Raw genomic sequence first — 18,870 nt, forward strand, 5'->3', positions numbered from 1 at the left:
AATTCCCCAAAGACAATTTATGGTTCATTGTTAAAAGCTCCCTGTACCTAAACTCAGTTATTTCATTTTGTTGTTGCTGCTTGTGCTGATGATTCACCAGTGGCGTGTTCTAATGAAATTAATCCTCCACTTGTTTCCAGGTCATAACTGTGAGATTGAAGTCGATGAGTGTCTTAGTGACCCTTGTCACAATGGAGCTACTTGTGTTGATCATCTGGATGCCTTCAGTTGCATCTGTCAGGATGGATTTGAAGGTAAAAAAAAATCCACAGCATGATAACTTTGTAAAACTACTCAGAGTTTTACACCATTTTTTTAAGCATCAGATGAAACGCATGTATTCACACATGGGTGTCATATGAAGTCATAAACATGTCAGTTAGAAAAAGCATATCTTGACTAAATTGCCCATTTTGTTTTCATGATAGCATGGAACTAGGTGTTTTCTGCTAACTGGTGTCTTGGCTGTTGAAAATGGGTCTGTGAGGTTCAGTGAATTCTGAAAATTGGGGATACTTTTTCTGCAAGCTTTTAAAATATTTCAAAGCTTTAATATCCTCGAATTGAGAAAAAATCCAACTGTGTGGTAAAGGTTTTGTCTTTGTCATATTTGTAGAATTTATATGAAAAATTTATTAGCTTTTATAAGTGGGTGCATTAATAGCTGCAGCTATCCTTTCAACTTGGATCAGGAATTTAAAGTGTATCCATTTTCTTTTTAAAGCTTCATTTTTTAAACATCATGGATATTTAATCATTAAAATACAAATCAATCCATAATTCAAATGTCCCAGTGCAAAATAGTAATTTCTACCACTCATCTATTCAGAAGAATTATCACTTGCATTTTTATTTCTTTAAATGCTTTTAACTTCCCAAATCATGCAATTGATGCAATTTTTCAATTATTCTTCAAATGATAAAGAATTTGGTTCACTGACAAATATTAGCAATGAAGTATTTTTATACTTTGAGTAGTTATGGGGGTTTTTTATAGTCTACATTGGAATAAATTTTCTTGTTTTCTATAACAGATTTCTTTTTCATAGTTTTTTGGGAGTACATCTTTTGCCTTATCATGAACATAAGAAGCATTTCCTCTAATACCACTGCAATGCTGTCTATTATACTTACTGTAATACGGTTTCTGTTCTTCTATATTTATATAATAAGAAAATTTTCTGCTTTAAGCCTTAGTTAACTGTTTGATTACTGTACTTTTAACATTTTTGAAAAATTAGTGAACAAATTAAGCATTCAGAAGATTAACATCTGTCATAAACACCCAGATCTGAATATTAAAAGGGTGTCAAATAGATTCTGATATGTGAGTTATATTCAGTTAAAATAAATGTTGGTCCTTACCTAAAGGTGACATGGAATAACTTCTTTCCCCTTTCCTTGATTCTATATTTATAGGTACAACTTGTGAAGCAAATATAAATGAATGTCAGTCTTCTCCATGTCTTCATAATGCATCATGTGCAGACCTTATTGGTGGCTATAAATGCGTCTGTCTACCTGGTTTTACTGGTGAGTTGTTTTTATAGCAAACCTTTTTTTTTTTTACACAGCCAGGTAGTGCACAAAGCATCCATTAAGACATTATTGACTAATTTGTTGTGTTTTATTGTCATTTCTCTTTATCTGCCCTGGTCCAATGTTTAATTTGCATTCCAACTAACAGGAACACTGACTGCATCTGTAAACCTCATAGCACAAGATAAATTAGTCTGCATTTAAAAAGGCCTTCAATGCTTGGACACATAAGGAAGACTAGTTACCATTTAGTAACTCAGAAATGAGTTGGTATGTATTTGTGGTTATAAAAACAAAATGGATATTGAAATTAGTAGTGTGGCTGTTTGTTTGGCTGATGTATGTTAGCTTATCTTCACAAGTTGCTAGAGATTTTTATGGTGCAACTTAATTAGAAATTGGCACCTGATTTTTTAGTAAGTGTTGAAAATTTTCATCTTTTCAAAGGTGCAAGATGTGAAACAGATATAGATGAGTGTGCTTCATTTCCCTGCAAGAATGGAGCCACCTGCATTGACCAGCCTGGTAATTATTTCTGCCAATGTGTGGCTCCGTTTAAAGGTAATGAACACCAAGGGAGAGGGGAAAGCAAACATAATTAACTTTATAAGGCATTTCTATCACTTGTTTAAATGCATTTCAGTGTTCCTACAACATTAATAGTCCTTCACTTCCCCAAACAAAGTTCTCAAAGTGACCAGCCATATATATGCCTTCAGCTGCAACTAAGGTGAAGGGATCATTATTTATACATCTGCTAGGTGTGTTTCTTTATTAAACAAAATTGATACTTTAAAATCAGTTTGTTAACAGAATAAAATTACTTACATAGGTAATAGGAGGTATGTACCCATTAAGCTGCCCTCACAAAGATTGGTTGATTTTCTACGCAGTTTTCTCTCTAATTCTATTGGCATTCGCTACATTATTTTATCATTTTTAGAAAGCAATTTATAGCTATCCTGGAATCCACAAACTGTGTGATTATTTCTTATGATGCTTTTAAAAGAAATACACTTAAATTGCAAAGTTATTGTGACAGTTTTCATATAAATTTTTCATATAAATAAAATTTTCAGCTAAATTTAAACTCTTACTGCTAAAATAATTTAAAGAAACAAATTGTGTGGTGTTCTTGAGCAAATATAGTTCAAGTGATAGTCTCAATTAAAAGCACCTATTGATTTGTAAATTAAATATAAACACATTTTTCCTCCAGCAGTTCAATATAATGATACTTACTTAGGATTCCAGAACAATCATTAAAAGACAATTATCCTGGTATGTTGAGACAGCAGGACTTTTCCCCTATAGGGAAGATGGTTGAATAAAATTCATTTTTCATGAGCTCATGAACAAGCACTCATGTTTGTTCTTATTATTTTAATTAATGGTCAAAATTTAGTTTGTCATTTTTGTTAGTTTTTATTTATGTTCTACTGAATAAAATCCAGTACAGTAAAAAGTAAATGAATACTGCATTATCAGAATTGCGTCTGTGCAGGAAGATGTAAAATAATTTTCAGTACATGGTTAGAAATACTGGTCTTTTGAGTACATCTTGCAAAAGGAACCGGATTTCCAGCAGATTTTGGTATTCATTTAGCTATTTAAGTAAGTAATTAAAAATTCAGAAAGTCAACCTTTCTGTAGTCATCCTTCAACAGACTAGCAGTGTCTCATATGCTTTATGGAAAAGGTAAGTCCTGCTGGCAGGACTCATAAAATGTAACTGAGATCCTCTGAGAACATTATAGGAGGAAGTAGTTAATGGCCTGCTGTGCCACTGAGACACTCACAAGTCTATAAGGCCAGATGGGATCCACCTGAGGGTACTGAGGAACTGCCAGAAGAGCTCAGCAAGACACTGTCCATCATTTGTCATCAGTTCTGGCTAACTGGGAAGGTCAAAAATGACTGGAGGTTGACCACTGTGATGCTTATTCTCAGGATGGGTTGGAAGGAGGGTTTGGGGAACTACACTTGTCAGCCTGGCCTTGGTATCTGGCAAGGTCATGGAACAGATTATCTTGAGTGTGATCACATGACACATACAGGACAACCAGGGGTTCAGGCCCAGACACGTGGGCTTAAGATAGACAGGTCCTGCTTGACCAACCTGATCTTTTTTAACCAGATGACCCACCTGGTGAGTGACATCAGGGCTGTGGATGTTTTCTACCTGTACCTCATCAAAGCCTTTGATACTGTCTCCAAGAGCATACTTGTGGAGAAGCTGGTAATCCATGGCTAAGACAGGGGCACTCTTCACTGGGTTAAAAACTGGCTGGATGGCCAGGCTCAGAGAATGGTGGTGTATGGAGTCACATCTGTGTGATGGCCAGTCACTAGTGGGGCTGCCCAGGACTCAATATTGGGTCCAGTCCTGTTTAGTATCTTTGTCAATGATCTTTGTGAAGGGCCCAAGGGCACCCTCAATCACTTTGCAGATGACACCAAATTGGGTGGGATTGTTGATCTGTTGGAAGTTAGAAAGGCTAACTTCCAGAGGGATCAGGACAAGCTGGTTCAGTATGCCAAGGTCAGTGTTATGAAGTTCAATAAGACAAAGTGAAGGGTCCTACACAGAAACCCTATTCATCCCTACAAGCTGTGGGCAGAGTGGCTGGAAAGCTGCCTAGCAGAAAAGAACCTGGGGTAGACAGAGTTTGAACATGTCTGCCCAGGTGGCTAAGAAGGGCAGGGAAATCCTGGCCTGTATCAGCGATAATGTGGTCAGCAGGACCAGGACAGGGATTGTCCCTCTGTACTTGGCACTGGCAGGGCCACACCTCAAATCCCATATCCAGTTCTGGGCCCCTCACTGCAAGAAAGGCATTGAGGGGCTGGAGTGTGTACACATGAGGGCAATAGAGCAGGTGAAGGTTCTGGAGTGTAAGTCTCACCAGGAGAAGGAAGATGGGGCTGCTTAGCTTGTAGAGGAGGAGGCTCAGGGATGATCATATCACTCTCTACAACTTCCTGAAAGGAGATTGTACCAAGGTGGCGGTTGACCTCTTCTCCCAAGCAGGCATCAACAGGACAAGAGATGAACCAGGGAAGGTTCAAGTATAATACCAGGAGAATTTCTTCACTGAAAGGGTGATTAAGCATTGGATAGGCTGTTCAGGGAAGTACCAATATTGCCATCCCAGGACGTGATCAAGAAAAGACTGGAAATGGCACTTGGTGCTGTGGTTTAATTGACAAGGTGATGATTGCTCAGAGGTTGGTCTCAATGACCTTGGAGGTCATTTAGGTCAAACCTAAATGATTCTATGACTCCATTCTATGATAATATTTTCGGTACTGCATGTCTGAGGCTGTTTACTTTTTTACAGCTTTAGTCAACACCTTCCAATATCAAATTCTTATACTGATTTTGTCTGGATTTATATGGGTATAAATAAAAGTATATTAGGTTTATATGAAAATGCTACCTCTGTCGCACACCATCTGTTTATTTAGTGTTAAACTGCTGTAAATGTATCCTTTAACAGATTCACAGTAAGCCAACATAATGTCTAGTTAAACTATGCTTTTTAATTGTCTGGATATATTCAGGGCATTTTAATGAACAGCTTTGTGTGCACTAATTACAGATTACAGATTCACTTAGTTAAGAAAGTACATGCATAATGTTAATGGCAAAAATTATATAGGAGCACCTGTTTTGGTTTTGAGTATTTTCACAGATTTTCTTGCTTCAGATATTCTTAGCGGAAAACAATAAATGCTGTATTATGAATGCTGTCATTTACCTGGAAAGCAATCTGAAGATATATTTCCATAGAATATTGCAATGATTTGATTGCCCCATCACAAAATCTGACTTGAAGGGCATGCACTATTATTAGGAACATAAATCAGGAACATGTACCAGTTGATCAGAAGATGTACAGCATATGCCCACTATATAGAACATGGAAATAAGGAATGATGATTCAGAGCATGATTTGGGCATTCAGGTGCATTCATACAAAAGATAGTCTGTCAGATTAAGCTAGAAATTGATTCTATATATAGAAACTGGTTTACATACATTTATCTTGCTTTTGGTTTTATTTCCTTGACTATTTTTATTTCTTTATTTTAACAAGGAGACTAAGGAAGATTATGACCAGAAAGCTTTGATTTTTTTCTTTTTTCTTCTCCTTCATCTCCTCATGATTTTTAAGCAAATTTTTGCTTTCTTCCCATTTCAAGTCTTCTGAGAGCAAGATACCTGCTATTCATTTTTTACATTTGGCAAACTTTATAATATCCTGAATTGATACTTTTATATTTTAAAAACTTTTATAAAAATTTTATATAAATATGAAAATTCATCAGAAATTTAATTAAGGTATTACTGTGTACTCATAGTTTCTTGTATTTCTCTTGGGAGGAGCAGTGGGTTTCTTTGTTTCATTTTTTCAAAGCACAGATTTGTCTACTTAGAAAAAAATGTTTTAACTCATTCCATTGGGTTGCATAGAATAATGGAAGTCATCAATGGCTTCTAAGAAAATTGATACTTGGGCAATGAAATATAGCTAAATTTTTCTTCAAATGTCTGTAGTCCAGGTTGTGAGACTTAACTGTAAAAGTCTGATATGTGAATAAAGTTCTACTTCTCCTGTGGGCACCAACTCTTTTTTTAGAAAATCCAACTTTCATAATGTGAATAGAGAGCACTGGAGAATTATATCTTCTGATGCTGCTGGTGTAACCCTAACAAAACTAATGCATTCCTCTCTACCAGTGTTCCCCTGAGAGTAGATTTCCTCCCATGCAGTGTAGATCATGGTCTTTCTATAAATTCTAGTATTTCATTGGAATTTTTGCCACTGAAATTACTACCTTTGACTTTCCAAATGTTCAGACTAACAGCTTGAAGGTACTAGCAGTCCACCTATGCGTAATTCAAGGGAAAACTGAATGAACCTATAAGACTTTCAGATATGAAATAACAACCTTGTCAACATCTAATGTTCTAATTACTAAGTATGATAGCTGAAGTATTTTCATCCTATTTCAGCCAAGTTCCTTATCCTTGTGGAGTTGAAAATTGATTTTCTGTTTTCCAAAATTATTAAGTTTTACCTGTAGTCCTGATATGGTGCAAAATAATGAACTTAATATCCCTGTACTTTTACATCATAATTCTTTTGACCTTGATTTGGAGAAGCTCAAGATTTGATTAACAGAAGAAAATCTATACCGTATTATGTTATTAATCTGGTAAGAGAAAGAGATTCCTGTGTAATACCACAGAAATCCTAAAAGTTACTGAGCCTCTCTGAGCCTGTGCCGTGACTAAGGTAAACAGAGAAAAAAATATAGCATCTAGGTCTGTATAATATGCTTTTGCCATTTGTAATAGCTATCTATGGCAGAAGTACTGTATGTGTTTGTGAATATGTTTTAATTAATCAAACATGACAATACACTTATAAAAGTCCAGCTCTTTGCTTCTGTTGGCTTTCAGTGGTGTACTGCCACTAAGCTGTTTAGCACAAGTCATTATCACACCTCATGCTTTAAAGCTGAAATGGCTGTGCTGCCACTTACATTCACTGCAGTGTGATGTTCTTTATATATAAGATTTATCCTTAATATGTCTGGTACAGTTGCTTCTGCTTGGTTGTAATATATTAGTACCTGAAAATACACATTTCATAAATGACTCCACTTCCACCTGTTTTGTATCATAAATGAGGTACAACAGTGATAGTTGTGTATATCAGAAATTCTGTATCAGTGGACATTTTGAAGTTCTTCAGAAACAGAGGAGAGAGAAGCTGTTGCATTTGCTGCTGACAAGCAACTGGAACTGGGAGAAGGAAGGAAGATAAACTTGATTTGGATGCTAGAAAAATAAAATATTTTAATATTCTTAATATTATTAAGAGTTTGATTCCATTAGACTGTCCTAGCTGAGAAGCTATTATACTAACTTTTCTACTATGATATTGATTCTAAAATTGAAGTCTTTCTATAAAAGCATCACAGTTATTAGAGAATTGGTGTTAAGTCCTTGGGCAGAGATCAGAAGGAGTGAGAAACATGATGAGGCTGTATCTCATTTAGGGGTCCTAACAACTTCACAGAAGGTAGAATGAAAGTTCCCATAGCTCTGTCAGAAAACACTGAGCTGTCCCATTAAAAATTCAAACATATCCAAAACCACTGCAATTAATAAAGCTATAGCTTTGTCTATATTCCTATCCATGCTGGTTTTTATTGGTGGTTTTAGTGTTTTGTAAGAACATTGAGGATACTCAAATATTCTTTTAACTGTCAAGTTCATAGTGATTTATGGAACCTCATTGTTCAGAGCTTTGAAATGCCAACATTTTTAAGGCACATCAATGAAGTTACTCACAACTATTAGACAACAGTCCTTGCTGAGAATGTAGCAGAGCAAGTTTGCCACTGTATCAGGCAAGCTGCTTTTCAGCATTCTTATCATGCACAAGGTGAATGATCTCACTACAGTTTCTAGACCAGCTCATTTTTACAGAAGATAAAGTAAGACTTAAAAGGCTGTTTTCTTCTTCTTTGGTATTATTGAACTCTAAGAGCAGATCTTGCAGTCCCACACCAGGACTGCAAATTTTCCCCATTTTCTACACCTGTATTTAAAGCAAAGGCGAAACTAACAGCATTTCTAACATAACAGCTCAGTTCAGTAACACATGGACTGAGCCAGTAATCTGCTCTTCCCAAAGAAAGCTCAGGAAGGAAGAAAGCATTAAAATTCTAGTTTCAATTAGAGACTGTATATTGAATATGTGATAGTCCTATGAGAGTTGGCATGATATTTTGTCTTTAAAAAAAAAGAGAAAAACCAGCAGTTGTTTAGTAGCTTGTTTTTAATAAATGGAGCAAAGATTTTTGTTGTTTGATCCAAATTATTTACATGACTCATTTCAAAAACTGCACTGTATGTATTTTGTCTGGTTCCTAATAGGTATGACCTTTTAAACCAAATATACGCAATTGTAGAGGAAAATTGAAATTCAGTTCTGAGGAAATGTCTACTTACTTCTTGCAGCCTTAATGACACGTCTCTAAATGTGTTCCAATTAAGATCAAAGCAAAAATGGTAATTGACCATCAAACATGTTGCAAAAGAAAGTAAACTAGTAAGAAAGGCAACTCAGCAGAAAAAAAAAGCTTAAGTCTATCAAAAAACAAGAGTAATAATGAAGATTTCATCACAGGACACTCTATTATGAGAACAGCTAATTACAAAACAGATAATAAGTAAGAAATGTAAGTGCTCATGAAGGCAAAAAGCTGGAGTAGAGATAATGGAGCAATTACTTTTCCAGTGTTCATAGGCCAAACCTCAGTCTTTCCTGTGCCAAGCCCTATGCAAACAGGCAGGTTTGCAAGACCTCTGGCTCTTTCTAGCATAACAGTGTGTTAGACCATAAACCACTATACTCTGTTCAACATCAAGTTTTATCTTGTTTTGCCACTCTCTTGACACTGAGCAGCCAAATAAAATTTTATTAGGGGGAAAAAATGAAACTGATGCATAGATATATGAAGGGCAGTCTGCATCACATAGGAGCTTTTTGAGGGAAGAGAAGCAGGGTGTCCATATTTGGGCTATATTACCAAAAAAACATGTATTGCCTTTGAACAATAAAGGATATGTAATGCCTGAATGGAAATCAGTATGAGCTGGGACTTGCTTTTGGCTCATTTATGAAGTCACTGCAGGATTTTGGATTTTTTTTCGGATATTTCTATTCCATTTTATATTGTTCCTAAAAGCTGCCATCTAAATGAATACTCTCATCTGCTTCTGTCTCCAAAATGAAACAATTCAGAGAGAAAGCCTTTTTCCTAGCCATTTCTAGTATCTATTTAGGGGCTTTTGGGTATGTTAGATATCCACAAGGGTCTGGCAGTTATGCCAAGGTTTGTAGGAGAGCTGTGGCCTTTCAGAATAGCCCTGAGAACACAAAGGCATCTCTAAAAACTGTCCTTGCTTAACTCTGTCCATACAGATTCAGCGAGATAAGTGCTGCAGTTTCAACTCTGTGTTTAGTTTGCACCTTGGGACACATCTTGATCCACAAGAAAAATTCTCTAAACCTTTACAGCCATGAGTAATCTAAGAATACTTCATGTGTAAATCCGGTCACCTACAGCCGATAAGGGGTTTGAATTTCATCATGCATTCTGTGAGAATGGTGTTCAAGATCTCTATTTGGAAAGCAGATTTAAGTTATGGAGATGATACAAGTTCAATTCATTGCAAATGGAAACCTGGCCCTTATTTTTCCAGAAAGTATGTGCAAACCACCATTTTTAAAGACTTAAAACATGGTTACCTTTTCCAGGGCTGCCCTGCAAATTATGAAGGAATTGCTGCTTCTCAAAGATCAGTTTACCAAATTTCAGAGGGGTTTTTTTGACTATTGATGCAAATGTTTTTAGCTTCATTTTTCTACATAGTGAGCCTATTTATGGCATAGGGTCATCTGCCAATACAAAAACTAAAAGGAATAAAATTATAATCTTGGTATCAGATGCTATTAATAATATCTGTCTAATCACTCAAATTATAAGAAAATGAAAGTGTGATCTTGGAACAAAGAAGAATTTGACCACCAGAACTAAAGGCAGCCATTATTGCAATTCATTATTGACATCCACAAGTCCTCAGCCATAAGGAAAACATAAGTTTGATACAAGTTTTCCACACCTAATATGAATTTCAGTTGAATGCTGTTGCAGATAAAATAAAGAATGAAAAGAAAAGCATTCCCATGTATTTCAGTATGAAATAGATTTTTATTAATGGTTTTCCGTTGTGGAATTCTTCTTTTGGTTTCTGAGAAAGAGTGAAGCATGTTTTTATACGAAATGTGAAATTCACAAATGTGGATACAGATATATCTTCATTGTTTATACCTTATAAACTTGCATATTTTGAAGAAAAAAACTGTTTCTAAATAATATATTCAATTTCTGCTTTCTTCTATTTTTACAGAAATTTATACAGGTATGGAGCAATAATATATACACCTCTGTGTGATCTTCCTTCTAAAATTTGTGATGTGGGTCTTTCTCATACTCTCTTTAAGCACTGTTGCATGCTCTGCATTATCATATATAATTAAGAAAATGTATTTTTACTTGAAAAGTGCTAAGTATTTTTTTCAAATATTCTTCCATTAAAAATAAAAAAGTATATGATTTTCAATTAGTATGGATTTCAGAGAAAATGTCTTTTCATTCTTTATACACAGAATCTCAAAGCAATTCCGTTAATGGAAAGTAGAATTTGGATTCCAAAGAAAAGAATGGATTTCCTATAAACTTGAAGTATAAGAAAACACTTGTTAAGTTTTTAAAATATTACAGTACTCAGCTTAATTTCAAGTAACATAAAAATATGCATGCTTCACCTATTTTTTCTATTTCCTACCCATTTTCAGGGTACTTTTGGGGGTTTTTTATTTACTTTTACTAGTCTTTAATCATCTCAGTTGTGGAAATGTTTTCTTATGTTGCAGATCAAGGCAAGCAGGCAGCTTTTAAAATAATGGCAAGCTTAGAGGTACATCTAAGCTTCTCAAAGTTTTGAACTTTTAGTAGAGACAATTTTATCTTTAACATTAAGACATTTAATATTTACAGTTGCAAGGAACTCGGATTTTAGATATCAAACTTCTTGCTCATTAGTGTTCCTGGGATTTTATGGAAAGTCTATGAAAGCCTTAGGGAGCAAGAGCTACTGAGCTGTGTAAAGGTGATGAAAACAAAACCACATATTTCCCTGAAGTGATCAAATAACTTTTGAATTAAAGTTTTTGTATCCACTCATTTCAAAAGAATAATCTTGGGAAAACCAGTAAGTTTCATATAGATTGGGGGCAGGGATTGGGGGGGTGGGCAGGAATGTCATTATGTAACTTTATAGCGCCTTTGAACACTGGGTTATTTCCCATAACTAAATCTATTTTTATTTTTATTGTAAAGAACTCAATTGTCTAATTTATCTTGGAAAAGAGTAGTGTTTAATTTCAGTGTTAGAAGAGTCTTTCAACTCTGTTGTTAAAAGATAAGTTTAAAAGGACTGAAACAATGCCATTGCAGTGATGTTATGATCACAAAACCACGGTGCTGGTGTTGCTACCTGCTTGCTAGTTCTTGAAAGTTTCTTGTCCTCATGAATGTGTGTTTAACACCATTGCCAGACTTTTGTTATAATTTAGGAAACTGCCATCCAAATGACACACTTGTTTTTCTGGTAGATGTTTTATTTTCACTATATTGTCATAATTTTACCATCAGTCTGAAATGAGATGCATTTTGCAGGCCATACTTTTACAGCAAAATGCTGAATTTGAAAAACTGTTGTCAGATTTCATTCCATAAAATGTTAGTAGAAAATGTTTTATTTATTAGAATATTTTCCTAAAAAATGACAACATTGAAGAGATGTCACTTTTGATTATAGGAAACTTCAATATTGCACATCAAAATATTTCATGTACACATTTATGCTGAGCAAATAAAACAAATAAATATCAATAGTTTCACATGAAGAAATAGAAATTTATATCAGGCAATTTATTTTCTATGTAATTTTTATAAATTAGGCTTTTGACTTTTAGCAAGAGCCTTAAAAGGACAGTCTATTTCAGCAAAATAAAATCTTTTTTCAGCATCCATTTATGGTATTTAGAAATTCTACCCTAGAAGTATTATAAGCAAATACAGTAGAAAAGGAAACTTATTATCAGCTGAATGAAATTTCTAAACATGTAATATGATTCTCACTTCTAAACAAAAAGAAGATAATATTTTCCAAATAAACTATTCATTTTTTGATATATAGTATGCTCATAGAGAACCATACTATATGCTATTAGTATATGCTTAAATGTAGATAAATACATATAATACTTACTGCAATATATTGTGCAACTGTAAAGGAAATTATCCTTCAGCTGGCTGTTTAATTTCATTATTTGTGCATATACTTTTTGAGGTTTGTTCAGGTTTATTCTAATAGAGAGGCCTTTAGTTGCCCATAAAAGACGATCTATTATTGCAATCAATAAAATGTAGCCAAGAATTAAACAAGCAAAAAGGTTAAATCCGTCTAAAGGAAATAAGCACAGTTGTGAAGATGACCTGAACTTATTAATTAATTAATAAACTTCTGTGATGAATTCTTTCACATTTCATCTGTTGGACAGTCTCTTTTTGTCATTTAACTGTTTAGTGAACATTACCTCTTTACTCTGAATTTAAAAATTCTGATATGTCAGGGAGAGAAGACAGTTTATGAACTGTTTTCCGGGCACAGCATTCCTTTCTCACAGACCCGCTGTTTCAGAAACTTTTCAGATCAAGTGAGAAGTTTCATGTTTAGAGCAAAATAGATGTATTGAAATTAATCAGCTACAGTAAAACATTTGTACAAAAATATTTGTACAGAAATTCTTTCACAAATATTTGGAAGTGAGAGAAAAAGGTGAAAACATAAAAACTGCTTTATGATTAAGCTATTTTTACTAAAAAATTTAACTTGCAACCTGTTTGCTCTTTGATTTATCCTTAATCATACTTCTTTTTTACAGCTCTGTAAAAAAATTCTGGTATGAGAGCAACAGCAGCAAGTGAACTTGTTTTTCAAGTGTGCAATCACCACTGCCTACTCCTATCCACCCTTAATTTTTGTGTGAATATGCATTTAAAAAAATAATTGTACATTAATTCATCCAATTTTATTTTATTGATTTCTTACTTGTTGTATTGATTAGCATTAATAAGTAATTTCTTAACAAAAATGTATTAAGATAATATCAACAGTTGTGATTCTCTGAGTAAGGGAATAGTCTTTTTACTTATTAATCTCAACACTGACAGTCAAAAATCAATTGATTCAGGGAAAAGAACTGAATGAAATGGAGAGTCTTATTATGTTATTATATTTTTGTTTTACCAGTCTTCCAGTTAGAATAGAAATAAAACCTTTGCCATTTCTGACAGTAGCAGACAAAAAGATTTTTCATGCAATGCTATGCACGAAAGCTGGGTGGGAGAAAAAGGATATTGACTATCTAATTAAAGAGTGGTGAATATTGTTTGAAACAAGGCACTAAAAAGATTATAATATTAATAGCAACTAACATCATTCCATGTGGCTTAACCTGATTTGGTAAACTTCTTTATGGCCATATTTTCATTTACCATTCTTTATAAATTTCAGGTTAATTTAATTTTTTTCACTCTATTTTAGTTAGAATGAAAGAAGCAATTTGTTTTCCCTAAATCCTTAAAAAGGGGGAAATATATTTTTTGTCAGGAAATAGTTTTGATGTAATTTCAAATCTCACTGAAATTCATACCCTTCTGGGGAGCTACCTTGAGATAGAGTCATGCTCCTATTTGCAGAACACCATGGGAGGAAGGAGGAGAGTGAGTTCCTTTCCATGCATCCTGGTTTAATTTCCATGCATCCTGATTTAGTTTCCATATGGCCAGGGGAAGGACCTGGTGAATAAGAATAGGCTACACAGGAGCAGTGTTACAAAATCAAAGGTGAATAAGTTTTTCTTAGGCTCCCTGAAGGGAGAAAGCCTGATATCCACATCAGCAGATGGGAAGAGAAGATCAGGGTAGGCAGAGGATACACTCAGGCATGGGGAAAAAGAGACTCTGCAGCTGTGAAGGCTGGAAGAGGATTCCTTCTGATTACTTGGATAAGGGGTTTTATCTGGAAGGCCAAGTAAGCTGTCTGAGTCTGACACATGCATCCTCATCACTACCACTGAAACAAAGCAAAGGTTGACAGATAACACACTTCTCTGAGGGAGAGTGGTACCAGGTGACCAGACCTGATCTTGGATAAGGTTTATTTCCATGTCAGAGATCTTAGTGTGGGGAAGATATTACCAGAGTTTGACTGATTACCAGAGCTTGCTTGCTTTTGCTGCTTGTCCATGACAGCACCAATGACAATTCCAGCAGATACCCAGAGCATATCAAAGGTGACTAGGGGACTCCAGCAGCAGGGGCAAAAACAGTGGGGGCCCAGATAAAGTTTTCCCAGCACTGCTGATAGGAAGATAAGCATCTGATTAATGTCACAGGCAAAACTTCATTGATACATCATTCAAGTAGATCAGGAAGAGTGGAATGGCAACCATTTAAAGAAATATTGTGGTGGATGTCTTCTACAGATAGCTTGATCAAGAAAAGTTTATGAAGTCATCTTTAAGAAATGGGACAAAAGACTTAGGAACATTAGTTCTCCTTGGGATATTACCACACTGACTTCTGCAGAAAAGACAACATGGAAAGACACAAATAATTGATAATATTGACAATTTTTTTAAGCAATTGCAGGGTGAGAAAACTGTACTCTGTATTTGTGAATAAGCAAGAGGAAGCTTAGGATGTAGAGGTAGGAAACTAATAGCAATAATGGCAATGAGATGATAGAGTTCATAATCTTGAGAGAAATGCAAAATTCAAGTACCACAATAATGATTCCAGACTTCAGTGAGCTGGTTTTCATTAGCTCAGAAATCTGTTTTGCATGCTCCCATTAGAGATTGCACTGAAGGGAAAAAGGATTTGTCTTGAGCCCACTGATTTATCTTAAAAGACCATTTCCTCAAAGCACAGTTCTTTCCAATGTGCAGGAACTCAAGCAAGTGTGGCTGAAAAACAGATAAATGGGTTCTTGAATGAGTGTAAAGAGAAAAGGAAGTGCACAGAAGGTAGATGCAAAGGTAAAGCTGCCTCTCCAGGTAAAGAAAATTAAGTACTGCATTACTGGATCATCTGTCAGTTCCATTTAGGATTGCGAGCCATGTGTAAGCTTATTTGTGTTATTCCACTTTAGGAATCAGCAGGGTTTTCACTCATGTCAAGCTGTTGTGATATAAATATGGAAACTTGAGGGCAAAATCTCAATGAGCCATATGGCTTCTTTTGCTGTGCAATTTTATGAATTCCAGATCTGAAAGTGCTGGCTGTCTTTAGCAGGATCATCCTGCATCAGAGAGATCATAAGCATAAAGACAGGGAACAACTTGTGTTGTTTTTTCCTCTTTTGTCAGCGTCAAAGGGTTGTTGGATTTTTTTTTAACCTCAGTTCTGTTCCTACTTGTTGTACTTGTTATTAAAAGCATTTAGAATTCAGCCCTTAAATGACCATCTTACAGTAAGCAGTCAGCTCACCTACAATCCTGCTGACATTTTGGACAGTCTTTGTTTCATTATTATGAAGGCTTCTGGCAGGAGCTGTGGCCTGTGGGGGGTCTGCACTGACACAGACAGAGGTGTCAGGGTCAAAGAGCTGTCAATGGACTAGCCACAGCTCCCATTCCCCATCCCCCTATGCTATTCATGGGTAAGGAGGAGGTAGAGGAGTCTGAAATGAAGGAGTGAGGTTGAGTCTGGGAAGAAAAGAGGGGTGGAGAAAGGTGGTTTTATCTTTGTGTTTGCTTTTTACAATCCTGTGCTATTTTTAATTGGCAGTTAATTCAATCAGTTTTCCTCAAGTTGTTTCTATTTTGTCCATGACACTGCCCATCACTGGATTAAGGTTACAGCCTGTCTGAGGAGCACAGAGGTTTTTGGGACAGGGAGAAACAGCTGCAGAAAGGAATGGCTGGACAACCATAGTGGAGGCAAGGGCACTGGTGAAGTGCAGAAGGCTCGGAGCACAGCAAACCCTTAGAAGCTCCACCAGAAAGCATGGGATAGACACAGCTTTAGTAGTTATGGAAAGGCTTCAAAGGGATTCAGAGGGGCTTGTGTACAGTTTGTTACAGCCCTGAGAGTCACTAAGCACTGTTGGAAAGTAAGCCTGAAAGAACAGACTTGCCTCCAGCAGCACTGACTGAAAATGCAGGCAGATTTACAAACCTAAACCCATTTGATAACAGTTGTCTCTGCCACCCTCATTTCCATTATCAGTATTGGAAAACATGAAACAGTTTTTAAGTTCTAACAAATTAAGGCTCGATTTATAGGACCTTTAAATCTCTTTTTATCTAATTATTGCAAATTAAAAATTTTGATAAGGGAATTTGTGACCCAAGATCCACAATCACACAGTTCCTTGGGTAGGCCAGATAAATGTACATAATCTGCTATACAAGAGTGTTAGTAAGGAAAGAGTACAATGAGACTGTGCAAGATTTTCTATTGTATGGAATTTTTATAAATAAAGGAGGCATTCACTCATGATTAAATAAGTACATATTTTCAGTAAAATAAATTGTGTTCAGTCATGGATGGTAAGCAGAACTATTATACAATATTACATATATTTAATTCATGTTCACTATTGTAGGTTAATGTATGAACAATTCACGTGACAGTTGTGATAACAGGTTATCAAGACAAAATAGCAGCAAGATTCAATCAAAATTCATTTATTGTTTTTAAACACATTCTAAAAAATTTCATTTTTGAGCTGTTCAAACCACAAGGGTTAAGAAAAAAGATGGAAGATATACCTATCTATTAAAACCTGTGAGATAGCTATTAGATTTTAAAATGTCTTGTATTATAAATTACTATTAATAATTATTAATTATTATTAATTATCAATATATAAATATTAATAGTAATATAAATATTACTATTATTAATTATTAATAATTATTATAATATTACTTATAAAGTAATATGAACAAAATATAAATTGTATTTTTTTTTAATGATACCAAGAAAATAGGTGTTTCTGCATAGTCATATACATATATGTACCTCTGAGACTCTCCTACTCGATTTTAACCAGAGTTATAAAGAAAATAAAGCTCATAATAGGTGGCAGTTGCAGGGATATATTCATTAGTTTAACACTGACAGCTTTGCCGTTTTCTTTTTCAGGTTTGAACTGTGAGTTTAGGCCTTGTGAGGCCAGCAATCCCTGTGAGAATGGAGCTGTGTGCATAGAAGAAATGAATTTGGACGTTTTTCCCCTTGGATTCCACTGCCAGTGTGTGAAGGGCTTTGCAGGTCCACGCTGTGAGATCAATGTCGATGAGTGCAGCTCTAACCCTTGCCTCCACGGATACTGCTATGACAGTCAGTTCAGTCTGGTTACTCACTTTAATGTAGGGTAGTCTTTCTCTTGAAGTGTCTGTAGCTGCTGAGCTGCTCTGGGGAGATCAGTGGATAATTTACTGAAATTTAGCTTGTCTGAGGCTTCACAGCCTGTACCAGAAGGATTATTTTTGTCAAAATGCCTCAACTCCCAGCACTGGGGTTTTGTGTTCAGGGGGTCGGAATTGTAGCTAATGAGAAATTTTAATGAGATTTGTGCTGTCTCCTTTGATACCTAAATTAACCAAAAACATTATATTGCGCATTTCATGAGAGAATGTTCAGGTGCTGAAAAAGAGCTCATGGAGCACTTAGGCATTATATGTCATAATTCTAATAAGTGAAAAAATTCTGTTTAATTTTAAACTAATGTAAAAGGATGTACCTGTTTACCTTCTGCATGTAACTGTGTAACTTACTCTTTCATTGCAAGATGTACTAAAAGGTTTTAAAAGCAACTTGATTACCCTACTATATTCTGTCTGTATTGGCAGGCCAAGTTTAGTATGGAGTACTTATGTGAAAGTTTTATAGGGCTCTTGATATCCAACTGACACTTTCTATACTTGTTAAAAAAAAAAAAAAAAAAACCTAAAAAAAATAGTAGTGATCTTCAGAGGATCTTAAAATGCTGACTGGAAAGCTGAAAAACATCTGAAGGTCATGTAGTCAACCCTGCACTAAGCTAGACTATTTAACAATGAGAGAACAGGTCAGTCAGGGATTTTTCTAGCTGAGCTTTGAAAGCCTTCAAAGAGGGACAGAAATTTCACAAACTCTTTGGGACAGCATATTCCACCAATTACCTACTCTGGCAATTCTCACACTCTTCCAGTCCCATCCAAATCTCCTGAGCTGCAACTTTTGGCCATTGCCTCATAATACCTTCTAGCACTACTAAGGGATTTCAGTTCTGTCACTTGTGCAAGTATCCTTCAAGCTATTGTTAAATAGCCCTCTCACTATGAACATTTCCTCAAAGGTCTAATACTAAGCAAGCCTGCTCAACTTTTCCTCATAGGGTCCACACTTTAAGCACTGAGTAACCATGTTTGTCTGCTTCTACATCTCTCTCTTTTTTCCTCACGCCCTTTTTCAAAAATAATAATGATTTAAGAACTTCCATGAAATGTATAATTTTTTAGAAAAATCTGCAGAAGACCTAATCAGCCTACTGGTTTCAGATGAGATCTTAAAGAACTGAGCCCAAATTACTAAATTCATCATTGTCTAAAACTCTTCTGG

General features: G+C 35.3%; 1 protein-coding gene across 1 annotated transcript in view; it reads left to right on the plus strand.

The window, feature by feature from the left end:
* The window catches only part of EYS (eyes shut homolog), a 723,503-nt gene that overhangs the window by 232,094 nt on the left and 472,539 nt on the right, over nt 1-18,870 (plus strand). The window contains 4 exon segments of the mRNA XM_066547467.1: nt 141-254; nt 1,420-1,533; nt 1,987-2,100; nt 17,410-17,607. Coding sequence (XP_066403564.1) covers nt 141-254; nt 1,420-1,533; nt 1,987-2,100; nt 17,410-17,607 — 540 coding nt within the window.

The sequence above is a fragment of the Molothrus aeneus genome, chromosome 3, assembly GCF_037042795.1.
Source record: "Molothrus aeneus isolate 106 chromosome 3, BPBGC_Maene_1.0, whole genome shotgun sequence".
Taxonomy (NCBI): domain Eukaryota; kingdom Metazoa; phylum Chordata; class Aves; order Passeriformes; family Icteridae; genus Molothrus; species Molothrus aeneus.